General features: G+C 42.9%; 1 protein-coding gene across 2 annotated transcripts in view; it reads right to left on the reverse strand.

The window, feature by feature from the left end:
* Positions 1–21,457, reverse strand: part of SLC27A2 (solute carrier family 27 member 2) — a 41,656-nt gene extending 20,199 nt beyond the window's left edge. Inside the window, exons 1-4 of one of the 2 annotated variants that reach the window (XM_008143132.3) lie at positions 20,980–21,457; positions 12,948–13,157; positions 8,702–8,860; positions 5,500–5,624 (exon numbers count right to left, since the gene is read on the reverse strand). In XM_008143132.3, the coding sequence (XP_008141354.1) occupies positions 5,500–5,624; positions 8,702–8,860; positions 12,948–13,157; positions 20,980–21,457 (972 nt within the window). The remainder of the gene's footprint in view (positions 1–5,499; positions 5,625–8,701; positions 8,861–12,947; positions 13,158–20,979) is intronic. The other variant, XM_054715534.1, reaches the window with a different exon arrangement.
* Positions 21,458–27,961: the final 6,504 nt, after the last annotated feature.

Consider the following 27,961-nt stretch of genomic DNA (forward strand, 5'->3'; position numbering starts at 1 on the left):
ACTTGAATCGGGTCTAAATGGGCAGTCGGACATCCCTTGAGGGGTCCCAGATTGGAGAGGGTGCAGGCTGGGCTGAGGGACAGTCCCCCCCCACCCCCACCCCCGCACGAATTTCATGCACTGGGCCTCTAGTATATATATACATATATATTTTAAAAAGCTGTTTCAGTAGCTTTATGTGGTAGGGAGAGGCTGTTGTCAGGTGGGCTGCACTATCTGGTGATGGGGCAGTGAACAAAGTCTAATTTCTTTTCTGGGAAAGTTGAGTTCTCCCTAAGAATTACCCTCCTCTATTCTCTTGTCTATAAGCATAAACTGGCTACTGGAGTTCTAAAAGCGGTACCGGGGAAAGGGAGCTGGGGTTTTCCCTGGTCAGTAAGTAGATATTTACTCAATCTCTATTTTCAGTGCCTCACCCCTTCCCTGCTTGCTCTTGGGATCCTTGAGTTCAAAGCCTCTCTAGGTCTCCTCCAGCGAATAAACCTCCTGTCTCTCTCTAGGGCGGGAGCGGAGGCAGCAGGTCTAGCTGTTTCCCACACAGACTTTCACTTTAAAAAATCCTCTTGTTTCCAAGCCTGACACCTCATCCCATTTTCAGTTGTGTTTGGTGTCTTCAATTTCTTTCTTGTTGGCACCTGCCTCTCGTTTCACCTCCCTCAGTCCTGTGATGTCAGTGACCTTCCTCTCTCCGCTCTGTACTACGTAGTTCCCTGTTGCTATGTCTCTTAGTTTCTAAGACAATGTGCATCTTCTTCTTGTCCTCCTGGGTTCTGGGAGACTTCCAAGAGGTGAAAGGGCAGAAGGTATTCACCATCTTCGAAAAAATCCCTGAGTCCATGTTCTTACCAGTGAATCTGCTAGACTTCAGCCTGGCTCCCCAGGAGAGGAGAAAGCATCGACTGACAGGAATAAAAGGGCGAGGCTCAATGTCTCTGCTTTACAGAGAGTCCTCTCTCCCTGCAGGGGATCTCCCGACTGCGGCCACGGGACTGTCTAAAATACGCTCTTCCACATCACTCTTCCATGAAAGGCCCGTTAGGATGCTTTGCCACGTTCACAATTAGTTCTCAGTAAAGTAAAGCCCTTCTCATCTGGCCCAGTCAACCAGTCTCACCTTCTGCCACACTGCTCGCAGTTCCCAATATGCCAGGCCCTTCATCCCACCGCTCTGCAGCTCTGCACGTGTGTTCCAGCTAACCAGAAGCCCTTCCTTCTCTGGGTGGCTGGGAAACTCCTCTGCACTCTTCAAAACGCACCTGCTGTGGCACCTTCCCTGATTCCGCTCTTTCCCTCCTTCCTCTTGCCTGGCCCTGTCCTGGCCCCCACAGGTCAAATTGGTCACTCTTCCCTCGAACTGTTACATACCTCTCTATTCTGTTTTCTGCCAGAATGGAGGTGATACAGAGATAGACATTTGGGGCTGGGAAAGGACCACCGAGGTTACCTAGTTTTGGAAGGGTGGCAGATAACACTAGGATATAAGCCGAGTTTAGTCAGCTATTTCAGAGTTCTGGTCTACCTTATTCCCCCTTCCTAATATCATGCCTGCTCTGTGTGGCCCCTAGAACTCTTTTCTGGTTCCCTTTTCCTCCTCCTGCCCGGGTCACACTCTTAGTAGGCAGGACAAAGCCTCGTTTCGACCCCTTCCTATAGCTTCAGTCCCTAATTGGAGTAGAGAAACATTCAGCTTTAGAGGTATCTTGTTCCAATAAATAACGGGGACACTGAATGATGCTGTCTTCTTAGACAATGACACAAACTTAATGGGAACTGACAACTACACACGGCAGGAAATGAACCAAACTGGCCTTTCATTGTAAAGAGGTGCTCAGAATGCTAAGCCCCAAATATAACAATGGGAGACGGGTAAACAGATAAGACTCTTCAACAATAATACTGTAAAAAAAATCTCTTAAGTCAATAGTGTTGCTATCCAACACCCCCCTCAACATTAGATAAGAGTGATTGACTAATTTGAGTATCTTCTCTTATTTCTTCCTTTGTGTGATGTGGCAGAATTTTCTTTGATTCATTCAATGAGTATGTATAGAGCACCTACTATGAGCTATACATTCTTCAGCACTGAAAACAATGAGAATAATTGTTACCATTTGTTGGTTATAGTGTCAGGTACTTTGCTACATGCTTAACATACGTCATTTTGCCTTCACAGCCCCTTGTGATGAAGGTACTATTGTTTCCCCTGTTGGCTGATGGGGAACAGATTTAAAGGTTAACTATCCTGATCAAACAGCAGAGTCAGGAGTCAGACCTGCTGACACCAGAGTTCTTGCTCTTGAGCACTACATTAAGTCCCTTGCTCCAAATCTGGACTCCTCCCCTAAGGGTGGCTAGGAGCATACCTCCCTACTCCTCTGTTCTACCAAAGGAGCTACTAAATGTGGTTAAAAAGAGAGAGGAGAAGCATTACCCTAGAATACCCCAAATTCTCCTGAGGAGCCATGCCATGTCTGAGAAAGGATGTCATTGGGCCCATGTGCTCAGCTAAAGCAGAAGTTGTCACCCTGATATCCACTGCTAGGGGCTGGTGGTTAGCCCTTCCAGGGACAGCCTATTTAGGCAGCTCTAAGGATGAGAAAGATCCTGATTACATTGATCTACAGCCTTCCACCATTAGTTCTATTTTTGTTTGGGAAGTTCATTTAATATAGTCGTCCTTTAAACTCCCTTTAAATCCATCTGGGCTTCCCATCATGACCTGTTTTCTTCTTAAATTGTAGTAAAATACACATAACAAAATTCACTACCTTAACCATTTTTAAGTATACAGTTTGATGGTATTAAATATATCCATAATGTGCAACCATCACTAGCATCCATCTCCATAACTCTTTTCATCTTGTAAAACTAAACTCTGTACCCATTAAACAATAGCTTCCCATTACTTCCCTCACCCAACCCTTGGCAACCACCATTCTACTTTTCTGTCTCCATGATTTTGGCTACTCTAAGTACCTCATATAAGTAGAATCATACCATATTTGTCTTTTCGTGACTGGCTATTTCACTTAATATAATGTCCTCAAGGTTCACCCATATTGTAGTATATTTCAGAATTTCCTTCCTTTTTAAGGCTGAATAATATTCCATTGTATGTATGTACAATACCACATTTTGCTTATCCATTCATCTGTGAACTGACACTTGCATTGCTTCTATATTTTAGGTATTATGAATAATACTGCAGTGAACATGGTGTATAATACAACTACTTCTTAAAAGCAAGTTCATAAGCATAAGTTACCACTTTTTCCTTCTGAGCAAATTTATATGTCAAGAGATTTTCAGAATCTGTGTAGCTTCCTGTGCCTCAGCTTTTTGCTTATCCATCCATCCATCCATGGACACTTGGGTTGCTTCCATATTTTAGCTATTATGAATAATGCTGTTATGAACATGGTGTACAAATAGCTCTTTGAGACCTTGCTTTAAGTTCTTCTGGATATGTACTCAGAAGAGGAATTGCTGGATCATATGGTAATTTTATTTTTAGAGGAACTGCCATATTGTTTTCCACAGTAACTATACCATTTTACATCCCCACCAACAGTAGACAGGGTTCCAATTTCTCCACATCCTTGCCAACACTTGTTGTTTTCTGTTTTTTTGGTAGTAGCCATCAAATGGGTGTGCAGTGGTATATTATTAGAGTGTGTGTGAGCCTGAAAGAGCTACACACAAACATTTCTTTTCCTCAAGTCAAAAGGCAGGTCCCGATAGAACTAACAGAAATAACATGCTCTCCCTCAGGAGACTTCCATTTGACAAGGAGGTAACTTTAGGCAAAGAGGAAAAGCCGAACAGAAGGGCCCCATATGGGTTTCTGGGTTTTAAAAGAGAGTCATGCAACCTTGAAGACCCGATGGAAAACTAATGGAAAAAAAAAATTCAATAATGACATCAACAGAAATGGTTGTAGAAAAAGTCCTAACCCAGCTTACCGCTAATTATGACCCTCATGAATCCTTTGAATTTGCCCCCCCCCCAAAATCAGAATAATAAGTGCGAAGCCCTAACATTTTGGGGGAACATATTACCTCCTTTAACTTAATTATATATCTTTCCTTGGTAAGAACTTAGATGTTCATTCGGCAAAATTTGTTGCTGCCTAGGATGTGCAGATACAGATCTTGGTACTAGGGATCTGGCAGCCAACAAAGCCCCCGGTGCATGGAGATTTCATTTAACTGGGGGAGACAGACAACAGTCATGTAGACCTGGACTATGTCAGATGTGACAGTGCTGCGAAAAGCAGTAACCCATGAGATGAACAGTAAGAGGCAGGTGATAACTTCGTTGTTAGTAGGAGGGGCCTCGGATGAGGTGACATGTGATTCAAAACTGAATGAGAGAACTGGGGCTAGAGCTTCTTATACCTAAACTTCTTATACACAAACTTCTTATACACAGCAGCTGTTAAATAAGTTGAACATAACCAATGTTTATAAATAGCAATTTATCAACTTAGTGATTCTTCTAATTTGTTTTCCTATGATGAGTGAAACGATTAAAGGAAGTAGAATCTGGTGAATTTACTGCATTGCCTAGTCTAGTATTTCTCAACTGAGGATGATTTTGCCTGCCAGGGGACATCTGGAGTGTTTCCAGACATTTTGATTATCACGATCTGGGGGAAGAGTGGACGGGTACTACTGCCATGTCCTGGGTAAAAGCCAAAGATATTACTAAGTATCCTTCAGTGCATTCAATGAGTCCCTACAGCAAAGGGTGGAGGGACCTACAATGTCATCAGTGCCACTGTTGAGAAGCCCTGATGTGGTCACCAGGCAGGCTGGTGAGAGCTGAGGGCCTGGGCAGGAGGTGCCCTTCCAAATATTCCATCAAGATATCTGGACATGTGTAAACGGGATAGATCCAGGGCCCTTGGAGTTACCCTGGGGCATCTGTTCCAAACCATCAGACTTAGATAGTTTCAAAGCCACATGGGGATTTATTCATTAAAGGAACATAAACTAAGTTTCCTGAATGCCTTTGGTATAAGAGAAGGCCAGGAGACAAGATGTGGTCCCAGCCATCAAAACTTTTATTCCCCCGGGAGAACGGGAGATGTGAAGACAAACACCTGCAATGTGACAAGGACCACAATAGGGTAGATATCAAATGATGTACGGTAGAGAGTAATGACTCTTGTTGGAGTGACCCAAGTAGGTTTGACATATAAACAGTCATTTGAGCTGAGCTTTGAAAGTGAGTGGGCTTTAAGTAGGCAGAGAGTGGAAAAGAGGGTAAGATGTGAAAACAGGAACAAAGGTAGGGCATAATAATATTAAAATCAACTGTCATCTAGCAAATCTCTTCTATGCAATGGGGTGGTGCCAAGCACTTTGTTGTGACAAACAATTAAAGTCTAAAAATAAAAACTGATACATACAAACCAGTGAAAGCCTAGCATGACCCAAACTGACTTGAATTCCCATCTTATCCATTTCAAAAAGATAATAAAACATGGGGAGTTACCTGGGGTGAGTTGCATAAATACCGAAGCAGTTCACCGATATATTGAATGACAGTGACGTTATATTTTCTGCAATCATCCCAAAACTGGCTGGCTGAAAATCTGTTCCGCAAAACTAGGGTGGCACCTACAGAGAAGAAATAGAAAGGGTTAGTAAGGAAAGTGCCACAAGTATTACACTCATAAATGTGCTGAGTACCAAGTATATTCAACGCATAAAAACCCAAATGAGACCTGGTTTTGTCCTGGAGGAGCTTCCAATCTAGTCAGAAGAAGACATAAAAAAGTCAGTGTGCAATAAATAAAAGGTTCAAGCAAGGCCCGAAGGGAATGTGAGTGTGTGTGTGTGTGTGTGTGTGTGTGTGTGTGTGTGTGTGTGTACATTAATTCTGCTTGGGCAAGGGCTGAGAAAGGCAATTTTTGGAAGAGGTAGGATTTGAATTAGCTCTTGAGAAATGAATATGGATAAAGATGAGAGAATTCCAGGCAGAGGAAAAAGCATGAACATAAAGGCAGGATAATTCAGAAGGCGTTGGAGGATGGCCAACACTCAGTTGGTGTATAAGTGGGGTGGTAAAGGGTGGGTGGCTCATGAAAGATGAACCTGGAGAAGCAACAAGAGGTACAATCATGGAGAGCCTGGAAGTGCCAGGTGGAGGAACCAGACTTCATTTTGTGGGCACTGGAGAGCCAGGTTCTTGAGCAAGCAGAAGAATTCTTGTTGGGGGAGTAGACAAAATTGTTCCCCAAGATGTCCATATCCTAATCCCTAGAACCTGTGAATATGTTTGGTTACATGGCAAAAGGGTCTGTTTAAATGTACTTAAGTTAAGAATTTTGAGGTGGGAAGATTATCCTGGATTATCTGGGTGGGCCCGATATAATCACAAGGGTCCTTATAAGAGGAAGGCAGGAAGGTCAAGGGCCAAAGGAGATGGGACGATGGAAACGAAAGGCTGGAGTGATATGCTTTGAAGGTGAAAGAAGGGGCCATGAGCCAACGAAAGCAGGCAGCCTTTAGAAGCTAGAAAAGGCAAGGAAACAGATTCTGCCCTAGAGCTTTCAGAAGAAATGCAGCTCTGCTGATACCTTGATTTTAGGACTTCTGACATTCAAAACAGTAAAAGAACAAATCTGTGTTCTCTTAAACTACTAAGTTTGTGATTTGCTACAGTAGCAATAGGAGACTATCACAAAGGGTAAAATAATATATCTATTATATTCAACCTAATGAGAGGCATGAAATGTAGCAAAGTGAAGTAAACTCACAAATATTTATGTTATTAGTTTATTTTTACTCTTATATATACAAAAATCCAATGTTTTCAAAGATGAGACATTTTAAAAAATACTACTTATTCCTTCTTTTGCATGTATGTTTGCTGCTCCAGGAAATGTGTAAGTGATTGAATTGTCTCTTTGGGAGCCTCAGATCCACCCTGTTCTTGCAGGGCTCAGCAGTATGACCAGGGCCACTCATTTCTTGCTGATTTGGAGGCTGATATGGGGCTAAGTGTTTTATAGCAGCTCACTAAGTTGGTGAGGGAAAGCAGCAGAGTCTTGGGCAACTGTATATGTATAAGTGTATATATAGGGTGTCCCCCCCAATGTATACACACACTTTGAATAATTATAAAGGCAGTGTTTATTAAAATACATTTCATTTTCAGAATTGAGCTATGAACTGTTAAAGTGTGTATACATTTGGTGGAGGGGGGGGATACCCTGTATACACATATATAAATATCTAATCTAATAATAGACAAATATGCAAATTGACCGCACCTTCGCTACACCTAAGCCATGCCCACCAGCCAAGCCACGCCCACCAACCAATCAGGATGAGTATGCAAATTACCCCAACAAAGATGGCGACTAATTTGCATATCAAGACAGCCTCGAAAGAAGCCAAGAGCTGCAGAAGGGAGTAAAGCTTCAAAGAAGCAAGCAAGCCAGGGGGTGGGGGGAAGGAGAAGGGAGGAGCGAAGTCAGGGCCGGGGGCGAAGGGAAACGCGGGCGGGCTGGAGGAGAAGGTGGGGCGGGCGACAAGGGAGGAACGGAGGCGGGGTAGAGTGCAGCAGGAAATCCTATTGCAGGATTTTTCCTGCAACGGGAAAGCTAGTTTATAATAAAATAACATGGCAAGAAAAATTTAAGTTTTTTAGCTTAGAGCATTAGAGATGGTTTCCTGGAAGAGGTGGATACAAGACAGGGCCTTAATGTAAGAAAGATTAGCATCAATCCTACTGAAAGGAGAGAGGGTGGCAACTCTGTTTTGAATGGTGAAGTTTGAGAAGGAAAGAGAAGATGTGACAAGCCAGGTATTCTGACCAGAGCTAAGGAGTTGGAGGAGTAGGGAAGAATAAAGTAGAATGGGAACAACTGAAGGAAAAGTTTAAACGAGATGCTGATAGAGACCAACATGCAGATTTCCAAAAATGGAAACGATGGCAGAGAATTATGTATGGAATATAAGAATCAAGTGTTTGTCTTGGCTGCTGTGGCTCGGTTGGTCAGGTGTCATTCCATTCATGGAAAGGTTGCTGGTTCAATTCCTAGTCAAGGCACATGCTTGGGTTTCAGGCTCAGTCCCTTGTAAGAGGCGTGCAGGAGGCAGCTGAATGATCATTCTTGCATTGATATTTGATATTCCTCTCTCTCTCTCTCTCTGTCTCTCTATCTCTCTCTCTCTCTCTAAAAAAAAAAAGTAAAATAAAAAGAATCAAGTGTTGCCGAAACCGGTTTGGCTCAGTGGATAGAGCATCGGTCTGCGGACTCAAGGGTCCCGGGTTCGACTCCGGTCAAGGGCATGTACATTGGTTGCGGGCACATCCCTGGTAGGGGGTGTGCAAGAGGCAGCTGGTCGATGTTTCTCTCTCATCGATGTTTCTGGCTCTCTGTCCCTCTCCTTTCCTCTCTGTAAAAAGTCAATGAAATATATTAAAAAAAAAGAAAAAGAATCAAGTGTTTTGACCAGGGTAAAGGCATTAATGACATACTGAACTACTATAGCATTATACTGTTAGATAAGCAGGCATGAAAAAAAATAATTCAAATACCTGCTTGCCATGTGTGAGTCAAATAGCTTTGTTATTAACACCTTCCCACCACACAGGAGAGTAGCCAAATTCTGAATTACTTTTTCTTATGAGTAGGTGTGAATGTATACTGACCTCCATTGCCTTGTTGAGAGAAAAAGCTTACCAGCCACAATGCATCCATTTAAGCCAATCATAAGCGCAGCGCTGTGGTACAAGGGCAGAGTGGTATAGATGATATCATCTTTCTTAACCCTGCTTATACGACTGAGGCCGGTTCCATACCATAAGCGATGATGATTGATCACTGCAGCTTTTGGGAGACCTTCGTAAAGATACAAGAGTAGGTCTGAGTGAGCCAAGACCAGCCATTCACAGACACGTGGTCTGGGAGAGAGATCTGGCTTAAGATTCATCGTCGGGCGATTAGAGAATTGCAGATTGAAGGGCCATAATCAGTTAGACCAGGAGTCGGAAAATTTTTCCGTGACCAGGGGTCCTCAAACTTTTTAAACGGGGGGCCAGTTCACTGTCCCTCAGACCGTTGGAGGGCCGGACTATAGTTTAAAAAAAGCTATGAACAAATTCCTATGCACACTGCACATATCTTATTTTGAAGTAAAAAAACAAAACGGCAAAAACACCCGCACGTGGCCCGCGGGCCGTAGTTTGAGGACGCCTGGACTAGACAGTAAATGTTTTAGGCTTTGCACAGTCATACAGTCTCTGTTGAAACTACTCAACTCTGTTCCTATATTGTAGCCAATAGCAACCAAACAATAAAGCAGCGATTTTCAACCTTTTTCATCTCATGGCACACATAAACTAATTACTAAAATTCTGCAGCACAAAAAACAAACAAACATATTTTTTTTTGCCAACCTGACAAAAAAAATTAGGTATAATTTTGATTCATTCACACTGGATGGCTATTGTGTTGGCTGTTATCATTTTTTAATTTGACAATCTAAGGGAAAAGAGGTCAGTGCCCCTGTCTAAATAGTCAGGTATTGCATGTTTTAAAAACTCTTGCGGCACACCAGTTGAAAATTGCTGACATAAAGGAATGAATGTGGCTGTGTTCCAATACAACTATTTACAAAAACAGGTCTGTGTACGGGGGTAGGGGCTATATTTGGCCCACAGGCCAGAATTTGCTGACCCCTGTGTGACATGGTTATTACTGTAGTAACTTTAAGAGAAAGGAAGAGATGGCTATTCCATTTCTGCTCTATGTCTACCACCTTACAGAGTAATTTTCAAAATTTCATTTAATCCTCATAATTAATGAGGTAAGTAGAGTTATGTTCTCTAATCCGAAGATAAGAAGGCTGAGATTCAGAGAGTAAATAGCCTATCCACCCCATCACTTTCCTTCATAACTACTTTTATGATTTCTTATGTACTCTTCTAGAGTTTCTGTATGTACTTTACACATATATATGAAATTATGAACATTTGCTCATATGTTCTTGCCCTTTCTTCCATTTAAAAAATAAAAACACTCTTCAGCACTTTTCCTTACACTTAACAATCATCTTGGAGATCTGTCCACATTTGTACATAGAAATTTCCCTTATTTATTCATTCATGTATTCTCTCTCAGTTGCATCAAGTCCTTTGTATGTGTATACTATATTTTATCCACGCCATTTTGCTATTTTAAAAGATGCTGCAGTAAGTAACCCGGTCCACATGGCAGTTCACACTGTGAATGATACCATGTCTGTAGGATACATTTGCTGAAGTGAGATTGTGGGGTCAAAAGACATGCCTTTGTAATTTTGATAGGTACCACCAAGGTGCCAGTTGTAAGGTCGGTCCCTATTTTTCCTCCCGTCAGCAATATATGAATGTACATGCTTCCTCATAGCCTTGCCAAGGTGTGCTCTCAAATGGGAGAATTTTTGCAGGCCTGAAAGGTGAAAATGGATATCTCAGTGTAGTTTTAGTATACTAGACTAAGTACGTTTGCATATTCTTAACTACAATTTATGTAAGTTTTTTGTAAGACCTTATTGAAAGGATATGCTTATATTGTTTCCTAAGGAAGGTCAACTTAATTGAGGAGGGTGTGAAGGCCTTACTAAGGGGCTGAGCTAGAGTTTAAGACCTAAGTGGGTCTATTGGCTTTGTGAAGAGAAATGCAGTTCTCTGTACACTCAGACCCTTCAGTACTTGATGGTACCTTCGCCAGGTGTTGCCTAAAGAACAGCAAACTACCATCATTATAAACACAATTCAAAATTCATTTTCTCTGGCATTGTGTTAGTATTTAATGCCCCATTTTAAGAAATACTAATATTAAGAAATAGAAGAAAATATCAATAAGCCCATTGTATTCACCATGGAAAAAGAATCTTCTGAATAGTAAAATCTCTGAATTATATATAGACATGCATAGCCTTTGCTGCTTTGAAGTACTTTCAGAAACTTTCCTAATTTAAGATTTTTTGTATTAATGAAGAATTAAGAGTGCTTGGTAACTATTTTATAATTTTGTGCTAATGACTGCCTTTGGAGGAACACGGAAAACATTGTGTTCTCCAGTTGCTTAAGGGAGTTCTTTGAATTAATGTTTATAAGAGCAAAATTTTATTTAGAGACAAGAGGAAAAGTAAAATAAACATCAACCCAATTATCTTCCATATAAATATAAGTTCTGAATTATGGGATTAGATAAGGAGTGTGGATTCTCTTTTTCTTCCTAGAATGGGTTTTATTTTTGACAGCCCAAACCTGCACGGTGGAGGTGTTCCATACTTATCTATTTAGTATTAAGACTAGAACTCCCAGTCACTCACCAAGGGTTCATTAATTTCCCAAATCGAAGTTTACAATTTAATTTTTCCATTCTCTTAAGAATTGAGGACAAAAATATAATATGTTAAGGTAGAGTCTATATGTAGTAGAAGCATTTAGTTAACTATTCAGCCTACCATTTGGTTGGCAATGTAGTATATAACTTTTGGGAATAACAATAGTATACACCTTAAGAGTGGTCGGAGAACTGTATGAACAAATGCAATAAAGCTCCTAGGAGCACACCTAGTACATTCTACCCTTAATATTTATTGTCCATTCCATATAGCAGTGCTCCAATAACACTGTTAATTGGCAGTGTTTTTTCTTAGTGCCTCATAAAAATAAATGTGCAACATCCCAATGTGATGAAATACAGTATTTTAGGCCCTGAGTTGAGAGCCATCCTACACCCACAGCAGCAAACAGCTTCAACTCAGTATTGCATGGGAAGATAGTAGTCAAACCATTTATATAAATACTAGAGGCCTGGTGCAGGAATTCGTGCACCAGTGGGGTCCCTCGGCCTGGCCTGCGGGATTGGGCTGAAACCAACTCTCCGACATTCCCTGAGGGGCGCAGGCCAGGCCAAGGGACCCCACCGGTGCACAATGGGGGCAGGGAGGGACGTGGGAGGTTGGCCAGCTGGGGAGGGACCGTGGGAGGGCTCCAGGGCATGTCCGGCCTGTCTTGCTCAATCCCGATCAGCCAGACCCCAGCAGCAAGCTAACCTATCTGTTGGAGCATCTGTCCCCTGTTGGTCAGTGCATGTTATAGCAAGGGGTTGAGTGGCCTGAGCATATCATTAGCATATTATGCTTTTATTGGTTGAACGGCCGACTGGAGGACCGAACACTTAGCATATTAGGCTTTTATTATATAGGATGACTCCATTATTGCCCTATAGTTTTCTCTGGTGATCCATTTATAATTGGTTATACATTACATATGGACTCTGACTATAATCAAAATACAATAATCATTTAAAAAATTCCCCAAACCTACTCAGTGCCAAATTGATCCATCATCACAACTATTTTGGTAAACTTTATTCTTCTACATACCAACAAGGGGGAAATATGCGTAGCTTGGAGAAAGTCAAGCAGGATCATGTGCTATGAGATAATATCAGTTCTCACAGACAAAGAGCTAAATCCCCCAGAGAAAGATAAATATCACATGATCTCACTCATTTGCTGAATATAATGAACAACAAAAACTGATGAACAAAAATAGAACCAGAGTCATAGAAGCATTGAACAGACTGTCCAACCTATGAGGGAAGGTGGGGGGAGGGGGTAAGAGATCAACCAAAGGACTTGAATGCATGCATATGAGCATAACCAATGGACACAGATGGGGGCGGGGAGTAGTGAGGTCATGTGCTGGGGGGAGGTGGGGGCAGCCAGGGAGAGGTCAATGGGGGAAAAAGGAGACTTATGTAATACTTTAAACAATGAAGAATTTAAATAAAAAAAGAAGAGCTAATCCCCTGAAGTATTAGTTATTTGATAACTTTTGTCAAAGAGACCATTTGAAAACCTAACCCACCACTGAACTCCTTCTTCAGGGTAGGTCCATTTCTTTTAGAATCCTGTCTTTATTTTTACCTGTGGTTCCAGAAGTATAAATGTATAAGGCAGGCGTGGAGAACGTGACTTCAGACCTCCAGGACTCTGGGATAGGTTCGGTTGATACTTCATCCACTTTGTCGAGGAAAGAGTCAACCCCGTCCGTGTTGGAAGTTCTGCTCACATAATAGATGGACACATCATCTTTCTTCAGGCTTGGCAGCACCTCTTCAACAGCTGCTTGTAGTTCTTAATTTAATAAGAAAAAAATCCAAACGAATTAAGTTAGCCATTAAAGTTCTAGTAGTGCAACAGGTGGGAGGGTTCACTGGAAATGCAGGCAGTTAGGGCAGGGGTCCAGAGGAAAACGAAGGCAGGTGGAACACTGGCAGGGGCAGACACAGCGGTCTGAATAGCCTAACCACAGGAGCCAACCAAGCAGAAATAATAAGATGCTTCTGGACTCAAAGCGGGAGGCATGGGAAACCAAGGAAGGGTCTGCAGTAAACAAGGTGTATGAACGCATAGAAACAGAGAAAGTTCAGCATAGGAACAGAGGAAGAACACATAGAAACGGGGGAAGTTTAGGTCTGCTGCTGAGCAAGAACAATTGAGGGAATCAATCAGGTGTCGTCACAGACAGACATAGAGCAGGCTTGTAGCACATCTCTACCCCTGGACCACAAGGCTTTAAGGGGCAGCCCATTGTTGGGTCCCCCTCCCCTCGCGGGGAGTCTGGATCTGCTTATAATACATTTTCCACACTTTTGCTTAAATCTTCTGGTCCCTGTAACTCATTCTTTGGTGTCGCGAGACACTACCCCGGGAAAACACTCGGCTCACCGTTCAGGTTATCACAGGCTTCACGGAAATTTTATTTTCAGCACGTAATTTTTGTTAAAATGCGTAGACATGACAAGTAATGCTTAGAGTTAACATCACAAGGTTCTGATATTTGAGGGAAGGTTGGGTTTTAGTGGTTTTTCTTAAGCAGCAAATGGTTGGTTAAAATCTATACAAACAAATGAACATATGGGTAAACACCAATATACATAAGTGCATATATTGGCATACATCTCAAATAAATTTAGTTATTCCCAATATGTGCCCCACAGGCTCATAGGTGAAAAAGGAAAGAGAAGAGAAATGAAAATAAGGGAGCCATGCTAAGTAGTAACAAAGATGATGGAAGTTGACTTTTTTTTTTTTTTAAACAGATCAGTAACAGGAAGTTCCATTAGGAAGCTTCAGCTGATCTGAGAAATAAGCTCCAAAGTTCACAGGCACATCCTCTGGTTTGAGAAAAACAACGATTAGCATGTTTTCACCCTGGTCACAATACAAGAGTGGATTATGAAAATCATTTAAAGTGATCAGTATTGCCTTAGCTGGTTTGGCTCAGCCTTCGGACCAAAGGGTTCCGGGTTTGAGTCCGGTCAAGGGCACATACCTTGGTGGCAGGCTCCTCCCAGGCCCGGGCCCTGGTCGGGGCTGGTGCAGGAGGCAACCAATGTGTTTCTGTCTTTCCCTCTCTCTTCCACTCTCCCTAGAAATCGATGGAAAAAGATCCTTGAGTGAGGATTACAAAAAAAAAAAAAAAAAAAGGGACTAGTATTTTTAAAATTACTAGTAAAATAGAATGAAATAGAAATTTTCAGAGAACGTCATGCATAGTAAAAGATAGGCATTGTTTTTTAAAGGTTTGCTTCAGTTATGTGGGTGTTTGGGTACTGGATCACACATAAATGTATTTTTTACTGTGGTTCAAGGTAAAAAAATTTTAGATACCGATTTAATATGCAAACCACATTTAATGTTTGCTACTTGGATTTCTGTGCTCTTAAACCATAAGATGAGATGGCCTTTAAGCTTACTTATCTTGAACTGTGACAACTGAAGTGAACATTAATGGGAAGGTGACTCAATATCCCAGGGACTTGCCTTGGGGAGGCTCTGCCTAAGTCATCTTATATGCTTTGTTTTTCAGATGTTTGTGAACCAGCGACTTCTCAGTGCATGGGATGATGCTCAACCAACTGAGTCACACAGACCAGGGCGGATGCATTTACATTTTTTAAAAAACATTTTAATCAGACTCATGGACCTGATAAAAATAAATCAAATAGTACAAAAGGGTTTATAATGAAAATCAACAGGCTTTTACTTCATCCCTCCTCAAAACAAAACCTTTTTAAAGCTGTTTCTTCTGGCAATCAACTCTTCATCACCAAGTAATGTACTTTTCCTGCTACCTCTTGAACTATTAATTTTCATCCCTACCCCCATTTTACCCATGTCCACTCACAACAGTTCACTTTACGCTATGTTGTCTAGGATAATGGTATTTACATCTATTTTGAGACCATAATTCTGTCTTCTGAGCTTTGTCTATGGGTTGGCTCTAGAAGCTAAAAACCAAAATCTGAATCGACAAGATTATGAGTCTGTAAATATTATTCACACTATAGTCACATTTCCACTTACATGTGGAATCTAATGAACAAAATAAATTAACAAACAAAATAGAAACAGACTCATAGGTACAGAGAACAAACTGACAGCTATCTGAGCCGAAGGAGGTTGGGGGCTGGGTGAAAAAAGTGAAGGGATTAAGCAAAAAACAACACACCACAAACAACCTCACAGACTCAGATAACAGTACGGTGATTACCAGAGGGAAAGGGGGAGTGGGAAGGTAGAAGAGAGTAAAGCGGAGATAAATGGTGATTGAAGGAGATTTGACTTGGGGTGGTAAATACACAATACAATATACAGATAATGTATTACAGAATTTTACACCTGAAACCTATATATTTTTATTAAGTAATGTCACTCAAATTAAAAAAAGAAAAAAGATAAAAAGGCCCTAGCTGGTTTGGCTCAGTGGATAGAGTGTCAGCCTGTGGACTGAAAGGTCCCTGGGTTCAATTCTGGTCAAGGGCACATGCCCTGGTTGTGGGCTCAATCCCCAGTGGGGGGCATGCAGAAGGCAGCTAATCAATGATTCTCTCTCATCATTGATATTTCTCTCTCTCTCTCCCTTCCTCTCTGAAATCAATAAAATATATTTAAAAAAAAGAAAAAGAAAAAAAAGTATTCCTAGTTACGCTAGCAAAGTGCTAGTTTGTTTTTGAATAGAAATGTACTACCACCTCCTTTTAAGAAGGCTAAGAAGAAAATTTGAGAGAACATGTTTAAGCTAGCTGTCCATTCAGACCTTGGGCTACCTGGCTGGGACCCCAGCCCTAGAATACACTACTTATTTGATGTCTGTGTTTCTGTCCCCCACCATCCTGTGCACAGACTCCCTACATGGTTCCAGCCCACCCTGTGCTCATCAATAGTTTCCTCTCTGGCAATGAGACCCGAGAAAGAAAGAACACCTCTCTCCTACACCCACTGCCAGGTGTAAACTGGGACATAAACAAGTCTTTGGTAGGGTGAGTTTGGGCCTGGGGGAGATTGTGTCTAAATGGATTTTCTCAAATCAGGATACATGTGATTTGTTTTACATCATTTTTTATGTCCTCTTGCCCAAAGCTTCAGAGAAGAGAGTCTGTTACATTCAGCTAGAAAGGCACAACTCAATGCAACATTTACTGAGTGACTATTGCCTGGCGGTATGGCTCAGTGGTTGTATTATGTGCTAGATATATGAGAGAATTCTATGTCCTTGAGACAATCAAAGAGAATTAAAGCGATTCATCAAAGTTACTCCTTGGGCAACGCAGAGAGATAACAGGGTTGGAGATAAGATTATATCTATGCCCTGATCCTTGGCTAACATTGACACTGGAAAATTATCTCTTTCCATCAAAGTTAGGCCACTGCTATTGGCCATTCCTTGAATTCTCTGAGTCCCTATTTTCTCAACAGTGGAATCTCGTAGGTAAACTGCTTAAAAAATTATTTAATTTCAGCCAGCTCTTGTCCTTACATAGTAAAATTCTTTAATGAAGCATCTCACTGTGTTACTGAACTGATGAAAACTGCCTCTTGGGCTCCTCTTGCCTGAAATGCCCCCTCCCCAATTGCACTTGCTCAGCTCAGTTGTCACCCTCTGCTCTTTCCCCCCATAGCACTTTGGAGCTCCTGCAGCCTACTTATCACATTCTCCTGGAAGTCACAATCAGAGGTGTAGGTGGCTTAGTTTTTTTGCTGGACAGTAAGATCCTTGAACTAATTCATTTTCTTAACTTTTCATCCCACTCTGGCAACTAGCTTGTACTTTGTGGGGACTCTCTAAATGCTTCTGATTTGAAGTTAAATTGTTGTGCCATCTGCTTTTCTTAATCTAACCTCTAAAGTTTGTATGACAAGACTTCTCCTTGGTCCTGACACTAGTTTTATAATGAAGTTCTCCCGTTTTAGAATTTACAATGATGCAACACCTTTGAAAAAAATTGGAAGCATTTTCTTTTATCACATTGCTTAAAGGTCCAATTTTGTTTTTCACAACCTTAGAATCCAGGTCAAAGGTAACCTGGAACATTTTATAACCTCTCTGGACCCGGGTCTTGCAACAGGAAGCATCTTTAACTGTTACTAAAGCCTTGTACAGGAGTAGAGGCCACACTGTGGGAGCCTTGCATGGTTATATTGGGTCAGACTGTGGAGACCTTGCCAGTAAACTGATGGGAGACCTGGGTTACCCCTCTAGTAGGAGAGCTAGCTTAGGATAGCATAAGTGGAAACAAAGCAAATTGAGCATTATTGTTTGGGTCATTTCACATGGAGAGTATAATAAAATTTACTGAACTCTCTTTTGGATGGTTTCACAAAATATCCTATGTCGTATGAAATTAATGATATAACTATATAATTATAACTAATTAATTCCTGTGTTTCTCATATTCCATGTTTGGGAAGTTGCTTGAAAAACTGCCAGACCAACAAGTTGGCTTCTATCAACAAAGCTAACACAGATTCAAATAGGTGAAGGCAATTGTTTTCCATGTAATTATTTACACCATTGCCTGCCATGGAGAAGGATCCTGAGATGTACTATAGAGAAGATGATATTCTCTGGGAGACGGGAGCTTGTGTTTGATTCGGGGAAGTGTTTGTGAATCTTTGACTTTGGGAAATAGAGAAAATCTGAAGAAATAACTGGGCACTGAAATTCCTGATAGCGCAGACTCAGACCCTATTGAACTGTCACCACTCCAACACATAGTTCTAAAACCCGTCACCTTTACGCACCACGTTCAGATAGTGTAACAGGATAAGTGCCCTGTAAGTGAGAAAGAAAACTGGATTCTGTCCCTAGCTCTCTGTTGCTAACTAGCCCTGCGACTCCAGGCTAGTGATATCACCCCTCTGGGAAGTTGCTCAGCTATGAAACAAGTGGAAATTAGACTAATCATTTCTCAAAGTCTAATCCTCAGACCATTTGCTTCAAAATCATCTGAGGATGGGTGGGGCTTGTTATAAACATACACATTCCTGGGTCCCACCACAGTTCTTCCGGATCAGTGCTTTTTGGGGATTGGAGTTCAGGAATCCATTTTTCAAAATAATCTAGCTTCCGAGGTGATTCTTATGCTCATTAAAATTTCTTTTTTAGTTTTTTTTTTTTTTTTTTTTTTTACTGAAGTATAACACACTCACTGAAGTTGGAGGATTATAGGATTAGAACATCTGTAAGATTCTTTCCAACTTGAAAGAATTCTAAGAATCTGTCAATTCGACACATTTACACATGGGCACATTTACTCAGCATGCAACTTTGGACTCTGTGCGCTACCTCCTTTGCAGGAACTGATTCTGGTCAGAGTGTAATTCTGCACGATGTGCCCTAGTCCCTCAGTGATTTGGAAAAACTGAATGTTTTGCAAATGTGTGGCCTCTCTCAAAGGTCAGTTTGCTGCTAGAAAATGCCATGGGTCCACTGGAAAGCTTGGCTCAAGTATGATCTAAATGTTGGAATTTCATTATATTCTCCATGTAAAATGACCCAAACAATAATGCTCAACGGCAGAGGACTGCTGTCTGGGTGGAGATGGAGATATCTGGTTGTATTGTTGACCTGAAATTCAGAACCAAACTTTATTATGGTCATTTAAACCCAAGTTCTTTGTCTACAGAACTCCCAGTCCTTGACCTTCCTCACAGGGGGCCTGGGATATAGTCATGTGCTGCATGATAATGGTTTGGTGAATGACGAAATGTATATACAACAGTGGTAAACTAGATAGCCTAGGTGTGTAGTAGGCTGGCTATACCATCTAGGCTTGTGCACCTTATGATGCTGGCACAGTGACAGACTGCCTTACAATGCATGTCTCAGAATGTATTCCCACCGTCACACAATGCCAGACAGTCCTGTGCAGTTTAATAGTATTTCAATTCCTCCTGAAGTGGTACAAAGATCACAGTGCTAAGAACTTCCCTCTGAATTGACTGGTAAAGGAATAGATTTAAGAGAGTCTTTCGGTTAAATAGTGAAGTTGTCTCATTTCCCAGGCAACTAGAAACTATTGGGAGTTTTCTTTGAAAGGACCATGGCCTCCAAGTAACTCCACTGCCTTTAAAACTGCTCCCCCGTCCCTGCTTTTAAACTTTTAGATAACACCTTCATTTTTGGGATCTATTATGCCACATGAAACTGATGTGAAAATTTCCTGGTTACTCACAAGTGAATAGATATCTCATCTTCCTGAAAGGCAAACTGCTTAGCTTGCCTCAGTTTCCTTAGCTATGAAATGAAGGGGGAGAGCAGATGGATGGTTGATCCCTTCCAGCTCTAATGCTGCACAGCCATGCAGAGGAAGGAACACCACCCAAGGGAAGTCAGGGCTCTGAAGTTGGATAGACCTAGGTTGGAATTTTGTTGTTGCTGTCAATCCTCACCTGAGGATATTTTTTCCATTGATTTTTAGAGAGAAACATCAATGTGAGAGAGACACATCTATTGGGTTGCCTCCTCCACGCACCTCCATGGGGGCAGGGATCGAGCCTGCAGCTGACATAGATGCCCTTGACCGGAATGGAACCCGAGACCCTTCAGTCTGTGGGCTGACACTCTAACCACTGAACAAACCAGCTAGGGCCCAGGTTGGAATTTGAAGCCTCATTTCCCTCAGCTCTATAACGGGGGTAATGCTAGGTTATCTCTCAGGGTAATTAATCAAAGCATCCGGCATAGGGCTATGTCAGAAAGGCATCCCAGAAAGGTGAGGCTCCCTGGCTCCCTATTCCTCCAGGTCTTTCAGCCCGCACCTGGCTGGCCTCCTCTTACCAGCACAGTGAGAAGCAACTTCTGGTCCTTATTCATGTGCAGAGACAAGTTCTCTGGGAAGGGAAAACCAGCAGCCTGGGGGGTAGGGTAACAGGTTCTTGGTTGCTTCCTGGCCTGGCCACCACTGCAGCATGCAGTTACCATTTCAGGTCTTGTTGAAATATGGCAGGAGGTAACAACAGAACCAAAGGTCACTATCGCTCTGGATGCAAAAGGGGCTCACCAGGGCACTGCAGCAGATCCCCAAAGACTTCTCCTCGGGGATCAGTAGGGTCCCCTTCCTGCAGTGAGAATCCAGGGAGGCTAATAGTACCTGGGAACTGGAAGCAGTCATTGCACAGGAAGAAACCCAGGGTCAGAGAGGGAAAGTGACTTTCCCACGATCACTCAGCCAATCAAGCAGCAGAGGCGAGAACATTTTTTTTTGGGGGGGTGGGGATCCACTCTTGTTCACGGTCACGATCCTCTACATTTGAACGCAGTCAGTCTTGTTTAAGAGCTTGGACTCTCGTGGTGAACAGCCCTGCTTAACTGACCCCTTCCTCCCAGCTCTTTGACTTGGGGTACGAGGCTTCACCTCTCTGGCCCCAGTGGCCTCACCTATAAAGTCCCAGTGTAAACCCTATCTGTTGTGAGGATTGAAAGCAACACTGGACAGTGCTTGACACAGTGCCTGGGACGGTCAGCTCCCACGGATGGTTCTAATGATCATTACTTACCATTTCTAGGAAGGGCTGCCACCCCCTCCCTCTACACCTCCAGATCCGACTTCATCCCCCACCCGCCCCTCTGAGGAGCCCAAGGCCAGGGCCGAGCGGGCCCGGGGCTCACCTGGCGAGGCCAGTAGCACCTTCGCTCCGCAGCACTGGAAACAGTGCAACAGGGACTTGGCGCGGATGTTGTAGTTGAGGCACGCCATGGCACAGCCCAGCTTGGCCAGCCCCAGCCACAGCCACACGTAGGCCGGCTCATTGCCCATGAAAACCGCCACGCAGTCTCCCTGGCGCAGGCCGAGGTGGTCGCGCAGCGCCCGCGCCACTTGGTTGCTGCGCCGGTCCACCTGCGCGTAGGTGAGCGTCTCGTCGCGGTAGAGCAGGAAAGGCTTGTGCGGGGTCTGGCGCGCCTTCTCCAGGAAGTCGTGCACGACGGTGCGCACCGGCCGCCGCCGCCCGTAGCTGCGCACCCGGCGGGCCAAGCCGGCCACATGCAGGAAGTAGTAGGTGTCCTGGAAGAGGTGGGGGCAGCAGAGGTTCACCAGCAGCGGCAGGAGCAGCAGCCCCGCCAAGGCCGTGTAGATGGCGGGCAGCATGGCGGTGAAGGGGCCCCCTGTCCCCTGGAGGGCAGAGGGCGCGCTCCGGGCGTGCAGCGCGGCGGCGGGGGGATGCTCCTGATGGACGGCGGGCGGGCTGCGCGGGGGCGCCCGGCGAGGCTGCTGCGGCGGAGTGCCTGGGCTGCCAGCACCTTCGCGGGCTCTCGGGCAGGTGGAGTGGCGTGGGGGCCGCCTGAGGTTCCGGACGCGACCTGCCAGCTGAGCCCGCCCCCTCGTGGGAGAGCAGCCACCTGCGCTCCGGGCCCGCCCCCGCTGGCGTCCCTCAGGCTTAAGGCGGCTCCCTGGGGACTCTGACACCGCTCCGCCCGCGCCTGGATGTCTGGGGTGGCGGTGGTGGTGGGGGGCAAGACTGGACTCCTGCCTTGTGACCGAAGTACTTTACATCTCGGAGCCGCCGTTTTCCTTATAAAAATGGTGATGACCAGGGGAGAGGTCAATGGGGGAAAAAAAGGAGACATATGTAATACTTTAAACAAGAAAGAATTAAAAAAAAAATGGTGATAAAGACACACTTAGTGAATGTTCAGGGTAGAGGAGATAATGCAGGCATAGGGCTATCATTTATTGCTGCCCTTAATAGAGTGCCTTATAGAGATGACTTATTTGTGATACTCAGTGAAGTGCCCTGTAAATACCAGCCAGTCCTAGTATTTATTAGTAGCAGGTAGCAGGTGTGCTGCCAAATCAGAATCCCATCTCTCCTTCCTGGTCCTGGGGGTTTTCAGCCTGGTCTCTCTTTGTTTCTCAGATTTGCTATGCTCCCTTCTCCACCCCCACCCAACCCCAGCCAAATTGCCAGGCTGTCTCCTGAGGCAAGAATTTCAAGGTAGAACAAAAGTGCCAGTGGTGGATAAGGGCAGGAAACTGGATTCCTAGTTGGCCCTCCTGGCCCAGTCAGCCCAAATTTAGGGTGAGGTAGTGCCATATTATGACTACTGAAATCAAGCCCCTGAGATGTCCTATATAATAAAAGCCTAATATGCTAGGTGTCCAGTCGTTTGGTCGGCCATTCAACCAATCAAAGCGTAATATGCTAATGATATGCTAAGGCTGCTCAACTGCTTGCTATGACATGCACTGACCACCAGGGGTTAAGACGCTCCAACCGTTAGACTGGTAGGTGAGCTTGCTGCTAGGGTCTGGCCTATGGGGACTGAGAAAGGTGGGCTGGACACGCCCTGGAGCCCTCCCATGGCCCCTCCCCCACTGGCCAACCTCTTGCGTTCCTCCGTGCCCTGATTGTGCACCAGTGGGGTCCCTTAGCCTGGCCTGCGCCCTCTCACAATCCAGGACCCCTCAGGGGATGTCAGAGAGCCGGTTGCAGCCTGATCCCACAGGCCAGGCCGAGGGACCCCACTGGTGCATGAATTCATGCACTGGGCCTCTAGTATATATATATAAAATTTAAAATATTTTTATTGATTTCAGAGAGGAAGGGAGAGGGAGAGAGAGATAGAAACATCAATGATGAGAGAGAATCATTGATCGGTGGCCTCCTTCACGTCCCACACTGGGGAAAGAGCCTGCAACCTCGGTGTATGTATGTGCCCTGGAATGAAACCATGACCCCCTGGTTTATAGGTAGATGCTTAACCACTGAGCCATGCCTGCTGACCCCCGGGATATTTCAATTTGTTTTAATATTTTGTTCTGTTAAGTGAACCCCGCTCCTCCTCCCCCCTTTGAAGATTCTCAACTACTTTCGGCCCAATTCAACACACATTTACTATGTGGCTCTGTGAGAGAATAGCATAAAACAGAGGAAATTAAGTAAACGTTGGCATTTCTCAAAAGCCATTTCTTTTAGTGTGATCTTTTCTTCTAATTAGTGAAACCTTGCTGCTTGCTACAGAGGAGGGTCAGGATATGAGTAAAACGGTGTTTCACTTTCTTCCTCTTCTGTCTTCCTGCATTTATCTATCTTCTTTTTTTATATATATGTTTTCATTGATTTTTAGAGAGAGAGGAAGAGAGAGAGAGAGAGAGAGAGAGAGAAGAGAAAAATTGATGTGATCATTTGGCTCTGTATGTGCCTGGACCAGGGATCAAACCTGGAACCTTTTGGTGTATAAGACAATGCTCCAACCAACTGACCCATCCAGCCAGGGCTCATTCATCTTATTCTTATGAGATACAAGTAAGAATGCTTACTCCTGCCAGACACTCTGCTAGGGGCTTCCTGTTTATAATTTTGTCATCTAAAGGTGGCATTATTATGCTCACTTACAGACAGGAAAGGGATGCCGGGGTTCTTGTCCCGGTATTAAGAAGGGTTCAACAATCTGGAGAAAGGCTGTGTGTAGATTAAATAGGAGTCCAGAGATGAAAGATAATTTTGAAAGGCAATGGGGGTCAGAGGAGCTTCAGCTAAAGGAGCTAAAGCAAGGGTCCTTGTCTCAGGACCCTTGCTTTTTATTAACACAATTTGTCCTAAGGCAAGGTGGAGATAATACACTTCAAAGGGTAGGGTACAGAAGCATTGTCAGATTGGGGAATAGCCTACAGCTGTTCAGGTGTTTGGCCAACAGGAGGCAATAACATGTAGATTGAGATGCCCTGAGCTGTCTGGCAGCAAACAATCATCCTATTCAGGTTTAGGGGAAGTGCCCTTTAGCCACTCCAACAGGTAATTACATATGTGACTCAGCCCTTGTTGAGCCCCCAAGTTTCATCAACCTTTTGATAAAACTCTTGTAATTATGACATGCTGGGATTGGCTTCTGGCAGTAGCTAGCCCACTGTTTTTCCCATTTTATGGCCATCAACATTACCTGGAGAATATGCTAAAATACAGCTTGCTAAATCCCACTTCAAAATTTTTGATTCAAAAGTCTTGGGTGGGGCCAAGAATTCACATTTCTAAGAAGTTACCAGACAATGTTGATGCTGCTGGTCCAGGGGCTACACTTTGAGAACCACTGATTTAGCCCAGTGGTTTCCAAACCGCTCAGCAGAGCCCTAGGACTTCTGAAGAGCCACCAAGGAGAATTCATTGCAGAGTATGGGAAAGGTGCTCTGGGACTGTATGTCAGCTCCAATCAGGGCATCTCCATGAACATCTGTTTTACATATTGGACTTCCATGTAGACCTCACAAGAAAAAAGTGTTCTAAAACCTTTTCTTAGAAATCCTTTATCTTATGTGAATCTATCCCTTGCACTGAACTTATAAACTCATCATGATTCTGGACTCAGGTTCCGCTGCCTGCTTCTTTGAAGGTCAACACTCGAGCGACAGTGCCAATGCAAGGAAAGATGGTTTATTCAAGTGTTGGCAGCCTGAGAAGATGGTGGACTCCTGTCCCAAATCCATCTTAATATCTCAGTCCAGGCAGGGTTTTTTTTTTTTTTTTTGTTTTGTTTTTAATTCTCACCTGAGGATATGTTTTTATTCATTTTTAGAGAGAGAGGAAAGGAGAAAGAGGCAGAGAGAGAAACATCAATGTGAGAGATAAACATTGATCGGTTGTCTTCCATATACATCCTGACTGGGATCAAACCTACAACCTAAGTATGTGCCGTGACCAGGAATCAAACCCACAACCTTTCGGTGTATGGGACGATACCCAACCAACTGAGTGACCTGACCAGGGCAGCAGGGGTTTTTATTAGGAGGGAGAGGGGAAGTAGAACAAAGAAATCAGGGGGAAGTGATCTGAAAGTTCTCTACATCTAAGTCAGCACAGTCCATTCTGATGATTATCTTGAAACTGGTCAAGTGGAGGTCTGGTTTTTATGGTTGAAAGCAAATATGGAACTGGAACACCTGGTTGCTGGAGTTAGCCTTCCCTGAAGCTAGTTTCTGAAACTCTTTCACAAATATGACATTTGTCTATGGGTCACATATTAGTTAATTCATCTTTTACAAAAACACTTTTAACAGAAACAATGTTAAAAGAATAGAGGGGTGGGTTGCAACCACACAGCCTGGCTCTTGATCTTTTTTATTCTTTTTTAAATTTTATTTTATTGTTTAAAGCAGGTGTCCTCAAACTACGACCCGTGAGCCACATGCGGGTGTTTTTGCCGTTTTGTTTTTTTACTTCAAAATAAGATATATGCAGTGTGCATAGGAATTTGTTCATAGTTTTTTTTAAACTATAGTCCGGCCCTCCAACGGTCTGAGGGACAGTGAACTAGCCCCCAGTTTAAAAAGTTTGAGGACCCCTGGTTTAAAGTATTACAAATAGTACATATATCTCCTTCCCCCCCTCCCCCCATTGACCTTTCCCCAGCCTCCCTTACCCCTGGCACATGCCCTCATCCACTCCCGCCCCCCCTAGTGTCTTGTGTCCATTGGTTGTGCTTATATGCATGCATACAAGTCCTTGGGTTGATCTCTTTCCCCCCCTTCCCCAACACTCCACAGCCTTCCCTCTGTAATTTGACAGTATGTTCGATGCTTCACTGCCTCGGTATCTATCTTTTTATTCATCAGGTTATAATGTTCTTTATTTTCCATAAATGAGTGAGATCATGTGGTATTTTTTTTTCATTGCCTGGCTTATTTCACTTAGCATAATGCTCTCCAGTTCCACCCATGCTGATGCAAATGGTAAGAATTCCTTCTTTTTTATAGCAGAGTAGTATTCCATTGTGTAGATGTACCATAGTTTTCTAATCCACTCATCCAAACCTAAGCTTGTAAATTGTGAACATAGGGGTGCATGTATCCTTTCTGATTGGTATTTCTAGTTTCTTGGGATATATTCCTAGAAGTGGGATCACTGGGTCAAATGGGAGTTCCATTTTTAGTTTTTTGAGGAAACTCCATACTGTTCTCCACAGTGGCTATACCAGTCTGCATTCCCACCAGCAGTGCACGAGGGTTCCTTTTTCTCCGCATCCTCACCAGCACTTGTCGTTTGTTGATTTGTTGATGATAGCCATTCTGACATGTGTGAGATGGTACCACATTGTCGTTTTGATTTGCATCTCTTGGATAATTAGTGAATTTGAGCATGTTTTCATATGTCTCTTGGCCTTCCTTCTGTCTTCTTTCGAAAAGCATCTATTTAGGTCAGTTGCCCATTTTTTTATTGGATTGTTTATATTCCTTTTGTTACGTTGTATGAGTTCCCTGTAAATGTTAGAGATTAAACCTTTATCAGTGATAACATTGGCAAATATGTTCTCCCATACAGTGGGCTTTATTGTTGTTTTGTTGATGTTTTCTTTTGCTGTGCAAAACCTTTTTATTTTTATGTAGTCCCATTTGTTTATTTTCTCTTTAGTTTCCATTGCCTTTGGAGAGGTAACAATGAAGAAATTGCTTTGGCATATGTCTAATATTTTGCTGCCTGTGGATTCCTCTAGTATTTTTATGGTTTCCTGTCTTATGTTTAAATTCTGTATTCATTTTAAGTTTATTTTTATGTATGGTGTAAGTTGGTGATCTAGTTTCATTTTTTTGCATGTATCTGTCCAAGTTTTCCAACACCATTTATTGAAGAGACTGTCCTGACTCCATTGTATGTTCATGCCTCCTTTGTCAAATATTAATTGAGCATAGTGGTTTGGGTTGATATCTGGGTTCTCTATTCTATTCCATTGGTCTAAATGTCTTTTCTTGTGTCAGTACCAGGCTGTTTTGAGAACAGTAGCTTTGTAATACAGCTTGAAATCTGGTATTGAGATCCCATCTACTTTGTTCTTCTTTCTAAGGATTGCTGTGGCTATTCGGGGTCTTTTTTTTTTTTTTATTCCAGATGAATTTTTGGAGAGTTCTTTCTAGGTCTGTGAAATATGCCATTGGTATTTTAATGGGGAGTGCATTGAATCTATAGATTGCTTTGGGTAGTATGGAGATGTTAATGATGTTGATTCTACCAATCCATGAACATGGTATGTTCTTCCATCTGTTTATGTCTTCCTCTATCTTTTTTCAGTGTCCTGTAGTTTTCCATGTATAGGTCTTTTACCTCCTTAGTTAAGTTTATTCCGAGGTATCTTAATTTTTTTGGTGCGATGGTAAATGGGATTGCTTTTTTTAGTCTCTCTTTCTGTAAGTTCACTATTGGTGTATGGAAATGCCATAGATTTCTTGGCGTTAATTTTGTATCCTGCTACTGCTAAATTCATTTATTAAATCTAGTAGTTTTTTGATGGAGTCTTTAAGGTTTTTTATGTACAATATCATGTCATCTGCAAATAAGGACAGCTTTACTTCTTCTTTTCCAATTTGGATGCCTTTTATTTCTTCTTCTTGTCTAATTGCAATGGCTAATACTTCCAGTACTATGTCAAACAGGAGTGGTGAGAATGGGCATCCCTGTATTGTTCCTGGTCTTAGGGGAAATGGTTTTAGTTTTTGCCCATTGAGTATGATGTTAGCTGTGGGTTTGTCATATATGGATTTTATTATATTGAGGTATGATCCTTCTATTCCCACCTTGCTGAGAGTTTTTATAAAAAATGGGTGTTGGATTTTTTCAAACAAATGGGTGTTGGATTTTTTCATATCAATTGATGCAGAAAAAATGCT

The sequence above is a fragment of the Eptesicus fuscus genome, chromosome 5 (assembly GCF_027574615.1).
Source record: "Eptesicus fuscus isolate TK198812 chromosome 5, DD_ASM_mEF_20220401, whole genome shotgun sequence".
NCBI classification, from domain to species: domain Eukaryota; kingdom Metazoa; phylum Chordata; class Mammalia; order Chiroptera; family Vespertilionidae; genus Eptesicus; species Eptesicus fuscus.